General features: G+C 42.4%; 1 protein-coding gene across 1 annotated transcript in view; it reads left to right on the top strand.

The window, feature by feature from the left end:
- The window catches only part of tenm1 (teneurin transmembrane protein 1), a 207813-nt gene that overhangs the window by 113674 nt on the left and 76829 nt on the right, over window positions 1-17310 (top strand). The window contains exons 9-17 of the mRNA XM_030396497.1: window positions 242-343; window positions 3479-3673; window positions 5956-6156; window positions 8077-8262; window positions 8431-8460; window positions 8576-8722; window positions 14449-14683; window positions 15927-16046; window positions 16146-16407. Of these exons, the coding sequence (XP_030252357.1) occupies window positions 242-343; window positions 3479-3673; window positions 5956-6156; window positions 8077-8262; window positions 8431-8460; window positions 8576-8722; window positions 14449-14683; window positions 15927-16046; window positions 16146-16407 (1478 nt within the window). The remainder of the gene's footprint in view (window positions 1-241; window positions 344-3478; window positions 3674-5955; window positions 6157-8076; window positions 8263-8430; window positions 8461-8575; window positions 8723-14448; window positions 14684-15926; window positions 16047-16145; window positions 16408-17310) is intronic.

Genomic DNA, 17310 nt, shown 5'->3' with positions numbered 1-17310 from the left:
TGAGTGCTTGGCCATTCCCCAGAGAGTGATAGCAGCTGGATCAGACTAATCTAATATAGCCCCTGAGTCTGGGGAGCCATCCATTGCTTATCAGATCTCTCATTCAACAACAGAGAGCGATGCCAGCTTATGGAGTTACATGTGGAATATTTTCAAGTTTAGTCTTTTGGGTTTGGTTTCCCCTCTGCCTTTTCACATCTGATCAGTGAATGTACGTAAATGTTTGTGTGTGGTTGTGCAGACTCAATGGATGGTTGCTCCACCGACTGCAATGGGAACGGAGAGTGCGTGGCTGGACACTGCCACTGCTTCGCTGGATTCTTGGGTCCAGACTGTGCCAAAGGTAAGATATCAAGATCACTGTCAAGATATCGGATAAGTCAAGTTATAATACTTTTATTGATATAGTGCATTTGAAAACAGGAGTCGGCCCAAAGGCTCAGTAATTTAATATAGCTTAAACAGTACATCTGCAAGGGACTATTTTCAGCCGTTAATACGCTTCTGGTTCACTAGAACTATTTATTGCACCAGAACATTGTAAAGCAGACTCTTAAATTATGTTGGGACCTTTCTTCACCTTAACTACAGAAGGAATCAGGCCTTTATTTAATAAAACTGGCCTATAAAATAAACAAGGCCTTTTTCTTTGTTTCCCCTGTCTTATAATAACTTTTTCTTTTCACATTTTAGTCAGACTGCCCTCCTGTTTTCTAATGTGCTTCCATTATAGGCTAATGTTGACGCTGTTTTCTGTTAATGAAAATTCAACACTTCCTCCATGTTGACCTGTGGTCCTAATGAATTCAGTATAATGCACATCTCTGCAGTAGCAATTCCATTAGTCCACCGACAGACTGGGCACACTCAACAGTAACTCTTTCTCTATTTCCCGCCGCTTCCATTCTGCTGTTTTTTTTTCAAGCACTGCCAATAAAACTTCCCACACATACAGTTTTTTTTATAACACTAAACGTCTTCTATCGACTCAGAGGGCAGCCCTCCTCCCCTGCTGCAGATGTTGATTTGAAACAACTGAAACAACTTGAAACAATTTGAGCAACTGAAATTTATAACAGAATGGAAATAGTATTTTTAAAATTTCTAAAATAAAATATACTTAAAGAGGGAGAAATAGATACTGCTGATTATATATTATGCTGAATTTATCACGTAAGCTAACAGGGAACGCGTTGTGGTAAGTCCTTGTCTTGCATAGAAATCTAGTTATAGGTAATAATATGTCATGCTTAAGTTGCTTATTAACATTGCACAGGGCAACGGCAGCTCACAGACTCGTCGGGGCAGTCCTGAGCTGCAAAGCAACGGTAATCATTGTAGCCCCGAAGGCTAGCGGTAATTAACATACTGCTCTTGACAGAAACCTAAAACCTCCCCTTCTGTTCTCGCTGAAGATTAGAAAACCTGCGTCGACCATGCCTCCCCACTCATCCGGACTTGTTTAACCTCCTACTTTGGTTTTCTTCTCATTGCAACAGCAAGTTGTTGCACCACACTAATCTCCATTTTGTTTACATCTGCTTCCCCATAAGATCACGTGTGAGCCTCAGTCCAGCCTCAGTCTGTAGAGCTATGAAGCCATAGTGTTGATGCCCCACCCCCCACTGCTGCACAGAGCGATGTTCACTCTTTATAAAAAACGAAATACTGAATGTGTTGCACTCCGAAATTATATATTCTCATTAATGTAAATAACTTAATGTTATTACCTATTGAATAATGTGTAATCTGGTGATTATGTGCACCCTAAAGATGCAAAATTTAAGAATTTCATTTGATCAACAGAATGTGCGTAACACTTCTGGCGCTATGACATCTAAAGGCTTTTGTGTTACGATAATGAAGTTAGCATGCTAACCAGCTAGCCTGACCCTTCCCAGTTTAAAGCTCCTGTGCTAGTGGTTTAAACAAAAACACTCCCTTGGTTTTTCTAAGCTTTCAGTCCGGACTGCTAGCGATGCAGCTAGAAATAACAGCGGTTAGGGTTTACTCTTGGGATGCTTTTTATTTTGAGAATGAATTTCACAGGTGATCAATTCTTACACATTGCACCTTTAATATGAAGTGTTACAGAGCATAGTTAATGTTAGAGGGCCTTTGTTTATTTGTGTTGTTTGCACCCCTGGTTATTCTGGAAGACAAAGCTATTTTTTTAATAATAGCTGAGATAATTTACAGTATGACTCACAATAAACTACAGTGTCCATGTTCGTCATAGATCACTCGTCACTCAGTGCCCGTGTGGTTCACTGATGTTTTAAAATGTTTTTAGACTATAATGGTTTTCAATATCACAGAGGAATAAGACAGATCATCTATAACATCTATAGCTTCACTATCTTTTAACTGCGACCGTTCCATATCATCTGCACAGCTCTGTCTCTTTTGCCCGCTCACCTCTCTGTCATTTGTTTCTCTCCCTGCCTCTTGCTTGCTCCCTCCCTCGGCTCCCCACTCTCTCTCTCTCTCTCTCCCCCGCTGTCCTTCTTTGTAAAATTACTGTAGTTGTATCTGTCTCATTGTGTAGAAACAGCTGATATGATATCACACTCTATGATTTATTTACACTCATCATTTATTCATTTCGTTCCTCTCATCTTTGCTCATTTGCTCGCGTTATAATATTCTCTGTTTGAAAAGTTAGACAGCAAGTTTTGGCAAGACTTGTAAAAAGTGAAGTGTGAATTTATTACTGTGGGGTACAGAGTGTTAGATTTAACAAAGGATCAAACAAACACATAACACATGCCCGCACGCATGAACGCACAGGGCCTTCATTGCAAATAATCCCGGAAAAAAAGCTGTTGGTTCCGGATCGTCTTTCTAATCCATTTGAAGTCTGGAGCTGCCATACCTCCTCCAGCTGCAGTGGGGTGGAAGGCTTGTGCATGCGTGTGTAACTGTCAGCGCGTCATCATCAGACACGCGCTGACTTTATTCTTACCTGGCTGTCATTACATTAGCCACACAGCTCTCCATCTCTGCATGGAGATAGCTCTGCTTTCCACCCTCATTCTATAAACCCCTAATGCTCTCCCTCCTAATCTTCCGTTTTCACGATTGTTTTCACGGCCTGTTCAGAGCGAGTGAGGTGACGTTGGGGGGATTTTCTACAATTCCTGGGTTGCCGTGGTAGCCGGGCTCAGGTGGTGCTTGAGTAAATTGAAACAGCGTGAGGGATAAGCTGGAGTGTGTGTGTGTGTGTGTGTGTGTGTGTGTGTAGACGTGCACATGAGTGTGTATGTGCATGTGTCTGTGCGAGAGAGAGAAAGAGAGGGAGACAGGGGCTGCTTGAGGATTTGCTGAATTCGCGCACTTGCTTAGATAAGAGAGCGTAGCCCCACTCACCGTAGGTTACTGCGGTCTCCCAGCTAATATACTGCAGCACCACGTGTGTGTGTTTGCATGTGTGTACTACCGAGTACGTAGGTGTAATCTGTGTTTGTCCCGTTTGCAGATTCGTGTCCCGTGTTGTGCAGCGGTAACGGCATGTACGAGAAAGGAAGGTGTGTGTGCCTGGCAGGGTGGAAGGGGGCCGAGTGTAATGTGGAGGAAGGTCAGTGCATCGACCCCACCTGCTCCAACCACGGCTCCTGCATCCAGGGAATCTGCATATGTAGTCCAGCCTACAAAGGCGTTAACTGTGAACAAGGTAAGGAGTTTTACCCTCTCCGAAGCACATGCGCCTTAATATGTCACCATATATACATTTAAATGAATGACTTTGCAATAGCTCATATAGATAAGGAGCACTAATATTAATAATACTATAATAACACTGACAATGGATCATAGTACTATGTGTAATTTTACAGGCGTTCCTTGTAGAGAATTATCACCTGACTTAATGAAGTCAAGCAAAATCAGTCAAGTCAATTTTAATTCATATAGCCCCAAATCACAAATTTACCTCAAAGGGCTTCGCAATCTGCAAAGCATATGGTATCATTTATCCTCAGATCATCAGTCCAACCAACTTTCCAAAATAAACCTTTAATTGGGAAAACAGTCATCATTGTTTTGATTTTCCAGCCAGCAACTCTGCCCACATTGACCCACTTTCCAGCTGCAGCAGGCAGCTGTTTACAGCCTGCCCAGCACCAACTGGCAGGCAGACAGAAGTTAGCAACTAGCTAGAGAACACAGTAGAACATGTGGCTCGTAGAGAGGCAGAGACTCTCCTCAGGAGTTGGTTGAGACCAAAACAGAGCTAAAAGAAGAATGAATATCGGAGACGGAGACATGACCCATGAAAAATGCTTGTGTTGCTTTTTGTCCGCAGAACATGTAAATTGGCAAAAGTATGCTAACACAGTCACCCAAAAAAATTGATATGTCAGTGTTCTTCGATTGGCCTCTGCTGCATTGTACTCTTTTCAGGGATGGCTCTGGATGTCCGTCAAAGATTAATGTCCATAAATTCACCAGGAATCACAGAGAAGAAAACACACTCCCAATGACTTCAGATCTTGTCTCGAAATCACTATAAAAAAAATAAAAACAGAGTATATAGTTGACTGGATGGCAACATAAAATTACTCCCCTGGTGGAACTTCAACCCGATGTACAAAAAAGCAAAATGAGTCTGTGAAAATCTATGAAGTTAAAGTCCTATCAACATGGTTCTTTTAAGCTTATCTTTTAGTCCTGAATCATACATGAAGACACCACAAACAATGTAGAATGAGACTTTTTTTTCCCACATGAATCAGATACATAAACATACATAAATACTTTGATTGATCCTTTTACAGGAAATGACCTACTTCCTGAAATATAGCACATCTATAATCATCTAAACTGAAGCACAAGGAACTAGAAATAAGCTATTACAATACCAAAAAAGAAAGCCTTTAAAAATATGTAAATATATAACAGCATACCAGGTGTGCAAGGTGTACAAATCTACCTGTATTATCTTGAATCATTAACAATTAAAAATGTAACACCTATAGACATGCATGTTTAAAAAAGTGCATCATATCTTACAATATTATACTGTTGTTGCACAGGAAACAGTCTGGTGGCAGTTCTGTTGTTTTTGGCACATGTGTTTTACCTCTCATGTGCCAAATTATGCAATTTCTATAAGCAACTTAATCTATTCAGAAAGGAACAAAAGTAATAAATACGAATGATAAAAGATCTAAATATATGTTGCATTTCTATTGTATACTGATGCTACTGTTATATTGTAGTCAAAACATTGAGTGTTAAGTAAAGAAAGTAAAGAAAAGAAAAAAAAAACAACAGCCTGTGGTTCAAAAGACACATTAATGATCGAGTAGCTCAGGTCGCTCTTTACAGTTGTACAGGAAACCAGCCGCGGCCCTTTGGTCACGGCCTCCACCTGCAGCTGTCCATTGTAAAACCACCCAATAAATTAGCCAAAACAAACAAAGCTGCGATATTTAAAACAATTATGATCTTACATTGATCATAACCTGATGGCGCAGCTGTCCCCAAACACCGCCCTGCTGTCGGCGCCACTTCCTCGGCCTGTGGAGACCGAGTCAGGTGTTTGACCTTCAGCGGCGGAGCTGAGCTGAGCTGAGCTGAACTGAACTGAACTGTGCTGAGCTTTGGCTGGGCGCTCAGAGCTGTAATTACACACACTAACACAGCCGAGCGCAGACCACCATGACACACACACACACACACAAACCAACCCATTTCACCCCTTATCAAAGCCTCAGTTCTAAGTGTCCTATGAAGTGTAATGTTGTGGAACAGATACAGGGATTGTAGCTGGGGTGGTTAACTCCTGGATGGGATGCAAAGAACACTGCTTTCATACTCGGTGAACTGGTGATTATAATGAGGCAGGCGCCCTCCCACCCCTCCTCCCTTCACTCCCTCCCCTCACCCTTGACTCACTCTTGCTTTTTTTCCTTTTGTCCTCTCTCTCTCTCTCCTTTCTCTCTCTCTCTCCAGTGGACTGCGTGGACCCTCAGTGCGGCGGGCACGGCGTGTGCGTGCGCGGCGAGTGCGTGTGCTCGGCAGGCTGGGCAGGAGTGAGCTGTGATGACCCGCTGCCAGCCTGTCAGGAGCAGTGTTCAGGACATGGCACCTATCTCCCTGAGTCAGACACCTGCGCCTGCCAGCCCAACTGGACGGGACCAGACTGCTACACTGGTAGGACCTGCAGATTATTGTTCAGCCACGGAAAAAACATGGAAAATTGCAGCTGCACATCACTAGTTTGCCAGTGTTCTTGTAGTATGCACGGTCATGCCAGATACTATTTTCTGGGGATTTGATAGACATGAGAGAGAAATGTGGATTGGAGCCACCCTGTGAAATGGCTCTGTGTGTGTGTGTGTGTGTGTGTGTGTGTGTGTGTGCGCGTGTTTGCATGCACGTGTGGTTTTTTGCACTCTCTTCATGCCGGTCGTAAATGAGATTTCCCCTCATGACTCTCTGACGGCAGCACTCTGGAGCCCCCCCGCCCCCCCAATCCGCCCTCCACACTTTACTGTGCATTTCCAGTGTAACACACACATGCAGTATACTAACGCACATATTCCCTTCAGCCAAATGAGGGGAGAGGAAAAAAAAAAGTCAGGCGAGGAAAAAGAAAAAGACCTCCATTCTTACTTTGCTGCAAGGCCTTTCACAGACTGCTACTCTGAGGGACACTCCAGCTTGGCATTTAAAAAGCTTGCTGATGTTTATTGCAAAAAACCCCAAAACCTTTTACCTGTACGTAACATATTAGTCAATGCGTGCTTTTTAAATATGCTTTCTAAAAGATTTCTTACATCTACCTTGGTTACCCTCTGCGCTCTGTAAGGTTTTCCGGGTGAAATAGGCGGACGTGCTTCACAGATATGTTAAGAAAAGGCAGCCATTGTCACGGGAAAGCTGAAGCACGTGTGCTGTGGTGTCGAAAAATATAGAATGCTGCACCCTGTGCTACGCAGTGAGAAGAGTGTCCGTGTCCTTGCAGTGTAAACTGACAGAGAGGAAAATAGGCATTATAGCACTGCCACTCCTGTTTCCACCACACTTACTTAACTCCGGTGTTGGGAAGGATCCGCTTTGCCATGCACATCAGTGATTTGCGGGCAATTGGCATTAGCTTCCCGCACTCAGGTGCATGCATGCCTTAATATAGTGATATAGCCTACGATAATGACAAACCGTGGCTGAATATCTGAGATATGAGTGGCCTCGCTCTACCTGCCGGGCTTTTAATCAAAAGGGCCCGGCAATTCTGCGTCCTGGCCTTGTTGAAGCATAGCTAAGCTAATGTAATTCTAATAGAGAGCTGAAAAACTCTCCGACTTTAATCCACTTTTTCCTCCCTCTCCATGCTATGTATATTTAAATTGAAATAACTTTTTACTGCAGCTGGATAAGTAGTCTTTGTGTGCCTCCAGCACTTTGCTCTCTTTACTGATGGATGAGGCTTTGCTTCTGCCGAGAAAGAGAGCGAGAGAGAGGGAGAAAGAGGTGGAGAGTTAGATGGTGAGCAGTGCGGAGAAAAGGAGATTTTAAGGGGATGTTGCAAGAGAGAGGAAGGCCGAGGGATAGTGAAAAGGGAAGGATGACGGGGACAACGATGGAGAGGTGAAGGAAAAGAGAGGGTATTAACATACCCATCAAATCTGATCAAAATGTCAGAAAGAATAATAGAGCTGAATTGGAGTCCCTGTAGTTTAAATATGCGGTGCAAATACAAATCATTTGGCTGTTATTACGAGTCTATTCACTCTTCCCCTCCTTCAGGGAGTTTGGCTATTAGAGGTGGGAAGATTGTGTATTGTGAGAAAGTAGACTTTTTAGTCTCAGAGGTTATCCTCTTCTATCGCTTGTTTCTATCTTTTTTTTTTTTTCCTTCACCTACCTCCAATGTCTTACCCCCAGCTCTGAATTTTTTTTCTACTCTTTTTCTCTCTTCTTTTCCCGGGGTTGCTTTTTTTCAATCTTTTTTTTTTTTTTTTACTTTTTCTTTCCACCACTCGATTCCTTAATTTCTCACTCTCTCTTCCTCTCACACTCGCGCGCTTTTTTTTCTTTTCTCACACGTGTCCCCACCCACCTATCCGGCAGAGCTGTGCCCGGTGCCATGTGGCAGCCACGGTGTCTGCTCGGAGGGCCAGTGCCAGTGCGAGGAGGGTTGGATTGGCGCTGCGTGCGACCAGAGAGCGTGCCATCCCCGCTGCGAAGAACACGGCCAGTGCCACGATGGGACCTGCATCTGTCAGCCCGGCTGGGAGGGAGAGCACTGTAACATTGGTGAGCTGCGTGTGTGTGCATGTGGGAGTGTTTAATTATTCCTCGTGATATTGTGATTAGTATGATTAATGGGCACAAAAAAAAAAAGAAAAGGTGTCGCCTTCGTTGGGAAAATTAGCATTTACAACTGATTCCTCATACCCATTTCTCACTTTGTTCTCCCCACAGTTACACATGATTTGGACGTCGTTGTGAAAGGTAATTTATCTTTATTTGAGATTTGAATTGCCTATGTGCTCCTCCAACATGCTCATGAAAGCCAAAAATGTGTTTGTGTGTGTGCATGTGCACGTGTGTCACACCTTTTTTTTAGACGGCTGCCCGGGGTTGTGCAGCGGGCATGGGCGTTGTACCCTGGAGCAGAGCGGCTGGCGCTGCGTCTGCCAGACTGGATGGAGTGGGCCTGGATGCAGCGTTGTCATGGAAACTGACTGCAGTGATGGAACCGACAACGACGGAGGTGACATTCGAAACATCATCTATCATTTTCTATCTCTTTTTCTCTTCCTTACCTCTTTCATTTCTGTCTCTCTGGCAGATTGTCCATTCCATTCCATTACTTCCGCTCCTGTTTCCCCTGCCGAGAAATCTTCCTCATTGTTCCTCCCCTTCATCCCTCCGTGCGTCCCAGTCCTGCTGAGACTCCTGTAGAGTCCTGCTGGTCATTATTACATTGAATATGTATTTGTGTGTGTGTGTGTGTGTGTGTGTGTGTGTGCGGGCACATTTTTGCGAGTGTGTATGTCGGTTTAGTTTTTTCTTATCATAGCTAAATGTCTAATATGCATACCACCTGCTAAGATAAAAGGCACTTAGAGCAATTTTCACAAGTCTAAATATTGCAAACCGTGCAGAATGGATTTCTGCTTCTTTGCCTTTGACATGTTTGTTGACAAGTGAGATGTGTGTGTCGTTCAGTCTACTGGCTGTGTGGTTCTATCCATAGGTGAAGAGACAGGAAAAGAACGTTTCCCATGTAGCAGAAGTTTTGTTTATTACAATCATTTCCACGTCACTTCAGTCCCAGCTAAGGCTGTTTTCCAACAAGTTTTTAGGAATATAGGGCAATATTACATTGTTCTCGACTGTGCCCATGCACTGAACTCCATCAAATATCCATTATGGACATGCCCGTTTAGCCGCTGCTGTAATCCATCATTGCAAACAAGGTAGTGTTGCCTTTGTGTCGAGTAAAAGCTTCCTTGCTTTTTTTGCTTTTATTTATTTCATGTGGTTCCACGTTTTGTGGTGAGTGTCCAACAGCGGGAAGCCTCAAACGCACACACATACACATTTTTTGAAGTCCTTTATCCAGGTGGTGTGGGCTGCTGATAGCTGCGGTGTAACCTTTCTTTTCCCTGCACATTGTTTACCAAAGGTGCCTGACTGACTAAGCCAGCACTTCAGAAAGTCGGAGTAAATGACTGCTCAAAACATGAATCACAGGTCCTTAGCCAGGATTATGACCATAGAGCTGTACAATGAAAAATGTCTGGTGAACAATAAAAGAAAACAAGTCTTAGCAGGACCGTTGTTCTGTCGGCACTTACGATGGTTTCTGTATCGCATGAACGGATTATGTTCTCGCTTATAGTTCTCATTATGTTTTGTGATTACTGGATTGGTCATCTGTGATGTTTAAGAAGTAAAGGAACGTCACACGGCGTGGCTATTACATTAACACATTGCATATGAGTGTATTAACTGTTAATTTATGCACACCTTTAATGAACTGAACCATTGCCTTCTCTGGCTCTTTAAAGGGGCAATCCAAAGACATTATACACAGATCAGCAGTGTTAAACAGTTGAAACAAACAGCCTAAATCAGGGGAGAGTTTAGCTTGGACATGAAGACTACTCTTCAATAAAAATGTAATAAAAAAGTAATTCCAAGGCCCAGGAATCACTTTTTGCACTCAATCATAGGTACCAATCACCTAAATATTTTTGATTTGATTTTCCCTGATCCTGATTTTTTTGATCATCAAGATCACTGCATTAATCAAAGTTTAAGAAATCTTGGGCCGAGACCCATCCTCCAAGAAAGGGACGCTGATGAAAACACAACATCCTTGGTGGAGGTAACAAACTAAATATGTAGCGTTTAAAGGAATTGATTCAGCATTAAGGAAACATACTCTGTCAGATGAGAAGACTGAAACAATTCTATCCTCTCGTTCGATGTCAGGTGCATTAAGTTTAAGGAAGATTCCAGGAAGTATTTGCGCTCAGCCAAGATGTAGTCATATAACTCCCCACCATTAAGCCACAAATTGTCATTGTGGTTTTGTATTGATTAAACAAATTAGGTGTTTAATCAGTGAGCTGTAGAGAACCTTGTAAGTGGATTTAGTTGCCTTTGAATGAAAGCCAGGCTCGCTATTTTCCCCTGATTCCAGTCTTTACGCTACGCTAAGCTAACTGGCTGCTGATGTTACACCAACAGAGTGATCGCTGACTCAGGGGGTGACATTTTAGAAATGAATTATTCTGTAAGAATAACAGAAACAAGTTGAGATTCAGCCAATCGTCAGTGGCTTTACTCTTCAGATGTAGTGGCCAACTCAACTGAATTGGAAATACAAATGACACTGTGACGTCTCCATTCAAACTATTCAGCAAGCTCATAAATTTACAGTAACAGAGTAACGTGTTATATCAAAATGTCAGGATTCAAAATGCAGTACAACCATGTATTCAGCAGACATTTTCATTTAGAATCAACACGCTAATAGATACAATAAGAACTTAACAGACATACTTAATAAAAGTAGGCTTTTATTGACATTCCTCATTTTTTTATCATTCTGTTATCTACAATTTTTATCATTAACCAAAGTACAAGATCCCTATTCTTCATCTCTTCTACTTTCAGTTACTAAACAATTCATACTAAAATCTGTCTCAATCTTCCTCTTTGTTTATGGGTGATGTATCATACCGGGTTAGCCACCTGGTTGCCTTGACAACAGTCAGCAACCTCACTGCTTGTCAGTGTTCAGGCTCAGGCATTAACGGCTACAGTTTGACCTTTTACATTCAGTTAGCCGTCATACCCATGCATGCATACATGCATATCAGTCGAGTCTGGAAACATTATTTGTAAGTAACTCCCTTCTGCATGTTTCGTGTGTGATTTTACGATAAAAGCTAGGGCTGCCCGAATTTTCATCGTCATCGCAATATGAATAAACACATCGCAAGATGAATAAGAAAAATCATTTTGTTTACATGCGCCATGCATGCACCTTGAACATGCCAACATTTAGCCTATCAGACGGAACCCTGGATACAAGGGCCAATCAGATGAAGCCCCAGCTAGCCGATAGCCAAGCTGACAAAATTATTCGGCATCAGTTTGATTGTGATTGCCAGGATATGATGGCTGAGGGAGGAGAGAAAAGCGATGTGTTACAAACACAGGTACTGTGTAAAACATGCTGAGCAGTTGTTGCAACTTCAAGAAAAAATACAACCAACCTCCATCACCACCTGCAATACAAACAAAAAGGCCTACACAAACAATTCAAAACTAACGTTAGCCATCATTAACTGTATAGTTAATAATGTGTCAAATTAGATTTTTGTTTATTTATCGCAAGTTATATCGTCATATATAATATTGTACAGTGTTATCACACATGGCAGATTTGCCTCATATCGTAATACGCTCATAAGCGAGAAGCTAGCACCCACTCGTCCTCGTTGAGGATGCTAAACTAAGGTTAGTGCAAATATTCATATCAAACAGCAATAGACTGCACCTCTACAATATGTAGCCCTCCACACATGAGAATGTGTACACTTTTGACAACTGCATTAATGTCTTTTTGAAATTTACCCACCTGTAAGAATCAACGTAAACAAGATGTGAGTCGGCTGATCTTCGGAGACTTAAATCTTCATCTGCCAACAAGAAAGCAAGGCAGGCCCACAGCTGATATTGCCCAAGGCGGTCTTGTGCCTTTAATACTCTTGATGGAAATGCTTAAGGGGAGTGTCTGTAAACATGAAATAAATATCCTATGTGCATGAATATCCTATGTGCCAGACTGGCTGTAGTCTTAATTTGAGTAGACACATGTGAGAGCAGCATGCCTGACTGTTCCATTTGTTTGGAATTGGCAGAGATCAAGGGTCGACCAGAAAAGTGCCATTAGTTGCATTATGGGAAGTGTAGGATCCTGTATTTATACGACTCACATTTGCACTAAAAGTCAGGAGGGATCTGCTGCCTCTGCTGCCTGCAATATAACTATAAACTATTCATTACTTTTAAAACCCATCTCTTATGAGTTCCCCACGCGGAAGGACACACAGTACTGAATTGCCGCACTGCCCCTTTAATATATACAGTATCTGTGTTGATTTGATTTAATATGACTTTTTCTTTTCGCTCTGTGTTAGTAGGTATAAGTATGGTGGAGGTTGAGGTGGTGAGTGGGTGGAAGAAGTGACAGATTTCTCTCTGCATTACAGTCAAACAAAAAATGCATTTGAATATATACTATAAGGCACTACATGGGAAGAAGAATATACGTCGCATTATGTGGTATTATAATGTCATATGAATATTGATGAAGTGTCTGTGCCGCAGGTTTCAAACCCCTTCAGCTGAGGCATTATTATGCCAGGGAGAAAGACTCACTAACAAAGCCTCATGGAGACCATTTACACTTTTCTTATCTTTCCATCTTTCCACATCTCTGCACAGCTTTTCAAATGCCATAATTTTCGACCACACAATACAGCCATCTCCCTTAATTGGCAGATATACTGTAGGCTCTCATGGCTCCCTCTCGTCGCAATCTTTTTTGTCTCTGAAGATAGACAGAGATGGAAAGATGCTATCACAGGTAATCAGAGAATAAAGAGGAACTTTGAAGAGAGAGTTTCAATTATTCCGCCTGGATGGGAGAGAGGAGGGCGTGTATTGTTCTTCCGCTTGAAAATAAAATAGCTGTGTTTTCTCTTCTCTGCTCGCGACGCAGCGAAATGACATGCACATTTATATTTATGTGTAGAACAAATGTTCAAAATCATTTTCTACTCTTCTTCTTTGTGTTGAACGGCGACATAACAATCTGCAAGCCCGCGCGGCCTATTAACTGACAGCGATATTAGAAATTCAATTAATAAATGTGCTTTCAAGTTGAAGTAGTGAATCTTATGGAAATCGACCATTGTGCTATGCTACCTTTGTAGGAGGAGGTTATAATAGAATATTGTTGGCCTTTAGCTCTCTGCTCCGGGGTCAGATGCATTTAAATGTCAGCACTGTTTCCTGCCTTTTCAGAAACAGGCTTGAAATAGGAAGCACAAATGCCAGCCTGGCTCCTATTACCTGCCGCTTCGCTTTGTATCGCACTGTTTACTCTGGACTTCAATGGATCACATTCAAATAGTGCCGGTGATTCAGGTCTGATTTATAGTAATAGACGCTATAATTGCATGCTAATGTCCTCTAATGAATCTCATTTGATTGATACTCGTGATAATGATGATACATGTGGAGTTAATTGTTGTTGATTAGATTACTCCAGTTGAGTTTCTCAGTGTTTAAAAATGATTTGAAATGATTTCCTGGCAGTCCCAAGGTTTTTATGAGGTCTGCTTCATGTCTTTTCCACTTCTAATGTATACAGTACATTGGACATAAAAGGAGACGCAATTTTTTTTTTCTTTTTTCTTTTGGGTTACTACTCAAATAGTTTCACATGATTTAATGCTCAAACACATTCATTTTGTCAGAATGTCCAGTGCTGCAGCACTTTGGTCCCCCTCTGTCAGAAATGCTGTTTTAGCTACTGTCTTTTTTATAAAGACTCAAAAAACTCCAAAAAGTAAACACTGTTTGGATTACGAATTGACCTATTATTACATATAGCACTTTTAAGATATTTCACTTGCACTAGAACTCAAATAAAACACTAAGGGAAAAGAAAAGAACTAAAAAGCGTAATAGGTCTCCTTTAAGGTAGCAATTTGTTCTCAACATCTTAGTCACTTAAATCTATTAAAGCCTTTGTTAACGGTGTGTTATAAAGATGTTAATGTCCATCTTATATTAACTGTGTAAATTCAAGTACCCTCTCAAGAGCCAACTCCTCTCATAAAACAGTATGTGTGCATCTTGTGTTTAACTGTGTCATTTGATACATTTCGAAATTCCTGTCCCTTTCAGATGGCCTGATCGACTGTGTGGACCCGGACTGTTGCGAGCAGCTGAGCTGCGGCTCCGACCCTCTGTGTCACGGCTCGGCCGACCCCTTGGCCCTGCTGCAGCAGAGCCCGCTGCCCTCCACCGCGCCCCCCTCGCCCGCCAGCACACACAGTCACAGCTTCTACAGGCGCATACGCTTCCTCCTTGGCAAAGCAGCTACACACACTCTCCCCGGAGACGTGCCCTTTGATACCAGGTATGTGCTTGTTTACTCTTTGTGTGCTCTGTGTCTGCGTGTGCATGCCAATACCTTTATGTGTTTGTTTCCCAACTGTGTCCTTGAGTCATCCTACTGTGTGGTATGTTGAAAGACAGGAAGAGCAGATAATGGAGTAAATACATCTGTATTCATGCTTTAAATCGTCCATTACCCATTATATGTTTAATAAGAGTGTGTGCTTCTGCATGTGAATGAGGCTTTTCATGTGTTGACATGCCTGCGGACTCATTTTATTGATTTGTGTTGCCCTGGAGATCGGTCACATGACAGTGCATTGTCCTCGGTTAACAGTGTCAGGCTACAGCTGCAGAGTATTTGTTTGTTACGTATTAATGCTTAATGTATCATTCAGTTACACCAGTCATGAGGGTGTCACCATTAATTTTTCAGTGGCCTCTCACCGCTATCTAAGAGGGGAAATACATCTCACCGTCTTGATGATGACCTAGAAAGTTTGGCTTGGGAAAACAAGAAGTGATGCCTCTCTGAAAAATAGCAAAGTGCATTTTTTTTTCTCTCTCCCCTCCCCTGGTTCAACTTGTAGAATAAACAAATAAATTAATTATGTGGCTGTTTTTTCAGAGGGGAAAATCGATTGCAGCTCTCAGGACCGGAGTAACAAACGGGGCAATGCAGCCACCCGGGGAAACCTCACCATCGTTCATTTATCCCTCTTCTGGAGTAACAGATAGGCTCCATCAGTGCATGTTTGTGTGTGTGTGTGTGTGTGTGTGTGTGCGTGCATGTATGTGTCTGAATCCACCTTCATTCGACCAGTTCTGCGATTATTCCAGATTTAAGCAGTGTATTTCACACTTTACCTGCAAATATAAAGATGGATTTTTTTTTAACCAGCCGCGATTTGACTGAAGGTTTAAGAGCTATTTAAAGAACAACACAGCCACATTTGCTGCAGGTACCACTGTCTCTGTAATATAAACATGATGTGCCGCTTTTGTTTTTTTATATGACAGGGTGTTGAAAGGTTTTACTGTGGGTGAAGCTATATTTACCTGTATCCTGGCAATCTGTGGCAGATTTCTGTGCCTATAGGAGGGGAATTGTAGCGAGCAGAATAAATGCATTTGCTTTTTGTCTTCATGCACAAGGTCGTTCGGCAAGTGCGTCACAATATGCCTCTCTCTTCAAACAATGATTATGTTCTCCATCATTGTAAAGCTGTCAGTGCTCAGCTTCTCTCCATTCTCTGTGTTTCCAGTCGGGTGGCTGTGATCCGAGGCAGCGTCGCGCTGCAGGATGGCTCTCCTCTGGTTGGAGTCAACATCACCTTCCCGCAGCATCCAGAGTATGGTTACACCGTCAGTAGGCAGGATGGAAGGTAGTGACACCCGCAGTAAGAATATTTAAAGGGCTGTGCTCCTCTTTTTTTTTACTTGCCCTGCAATAACATACCACTTTTTGTGATTTAACCCTTTAGTTTTGACTTGGTGACCCTGGGTGCAATGTCTATGACCCTGATGTTCCAGCGCCCGCCCTTCCTGCAGCAGACACGCACCATCTGGACGCCTAACAACAACTTCCTGGTCCTGGATCAGGTCACCATGTCCAGGGAGGAAGCTCAACCTCCTAAATGTGACATCAGGAGTGTTTTGAGTCCGTACCCGCTGGTGCTGCCCTACCCGCTCCCCAGATACACAAGAGCGTGTGCAGAGAAGGGGCCGGCCGTGCCTGAGCTACAGGTGCAGAAACCACCTCCTATTTAAATCGCAACAACACGCTGATTTGTGTCTACGGATGACAGGCGGGAAGAATGAAGCTCAATTTGTAACAGCTCAGCAACAAACCAACCTGGTCTCGCAGGGGCTTTTGCAAATTTAGCTCATATTTGCATCATGCAAATAAGGAATGAGCCCAAATGCAAATTTGTGCTCCATCCATATACTTCCCCACCACAGAAGCAAATTAGGTGGCTAAAAGTCAGGTGTGGAGGTCAGACTGGTGATTATGTATTTACCCTCCAATGTGACTCCAAAGATTTTTTTATACAGTGACCAAAACCTCACCCCGACTCCATTTTAGTTCCAGCTTACTATATGCAAAGTTATTTTGGTGTCAGCTGGACGCACGGTGACATGATGCTTTTCCCTCATTAACGCACTTCAGAGTTTAAACTCACAAAATCAGATGAGATTGCTATGAGCAGATTGTCAACACGCAGGAACATCTTATCCTCGCCACAAATAGCACCTCAGGACAAAGAAGCAGAAAGCGAGTGAAACGGAAGGAACAGTACTTTCTGTTCAGTAGCAACTGCTGTGTTCACCTGTGTTTATAAATGGAATAAAATCAAAGCCTCTAAAATGTGTCAGAGATATTCATCTTATAGATCATTTGATTTAAGCTAATAACTGATTCAAACGGCATCTACATTTTACCAACAGTAATATTAGGACGAATGATCAACAGTACTTTTAACTGGCTTACATTCTACTCACTGAGTTTTTTGCCCCGTGAAAATGTAAACACGGGCTTGTCCAGTGTTCATATGGACCTGTTGACAGGCATGAAGAAAAACTAAATAGCAATATTTTATCTTCTTGCTGATGGTTCTAATCTTCTTCTGTATGTTACGGTATTAAATT

The sequence above is a fragment of the Sparus aurata genome, chromosome 18, assembly GCF_900880675.1.
Source record: "Sparus aurata chromosome 18, fSpaAur1.1, whole genome shotgun sequence".
Taxonomy (NCBI): Eukaryota; Metazoa; Chordata; class Actinopteri; order Spariformes; family Sparidae; genus Sparus; species Sparus aurata.
Note: the sequence above shows the minus strand (reverse complement) of the source record. Positions and strands in the feature narration are given on the sequence as shown.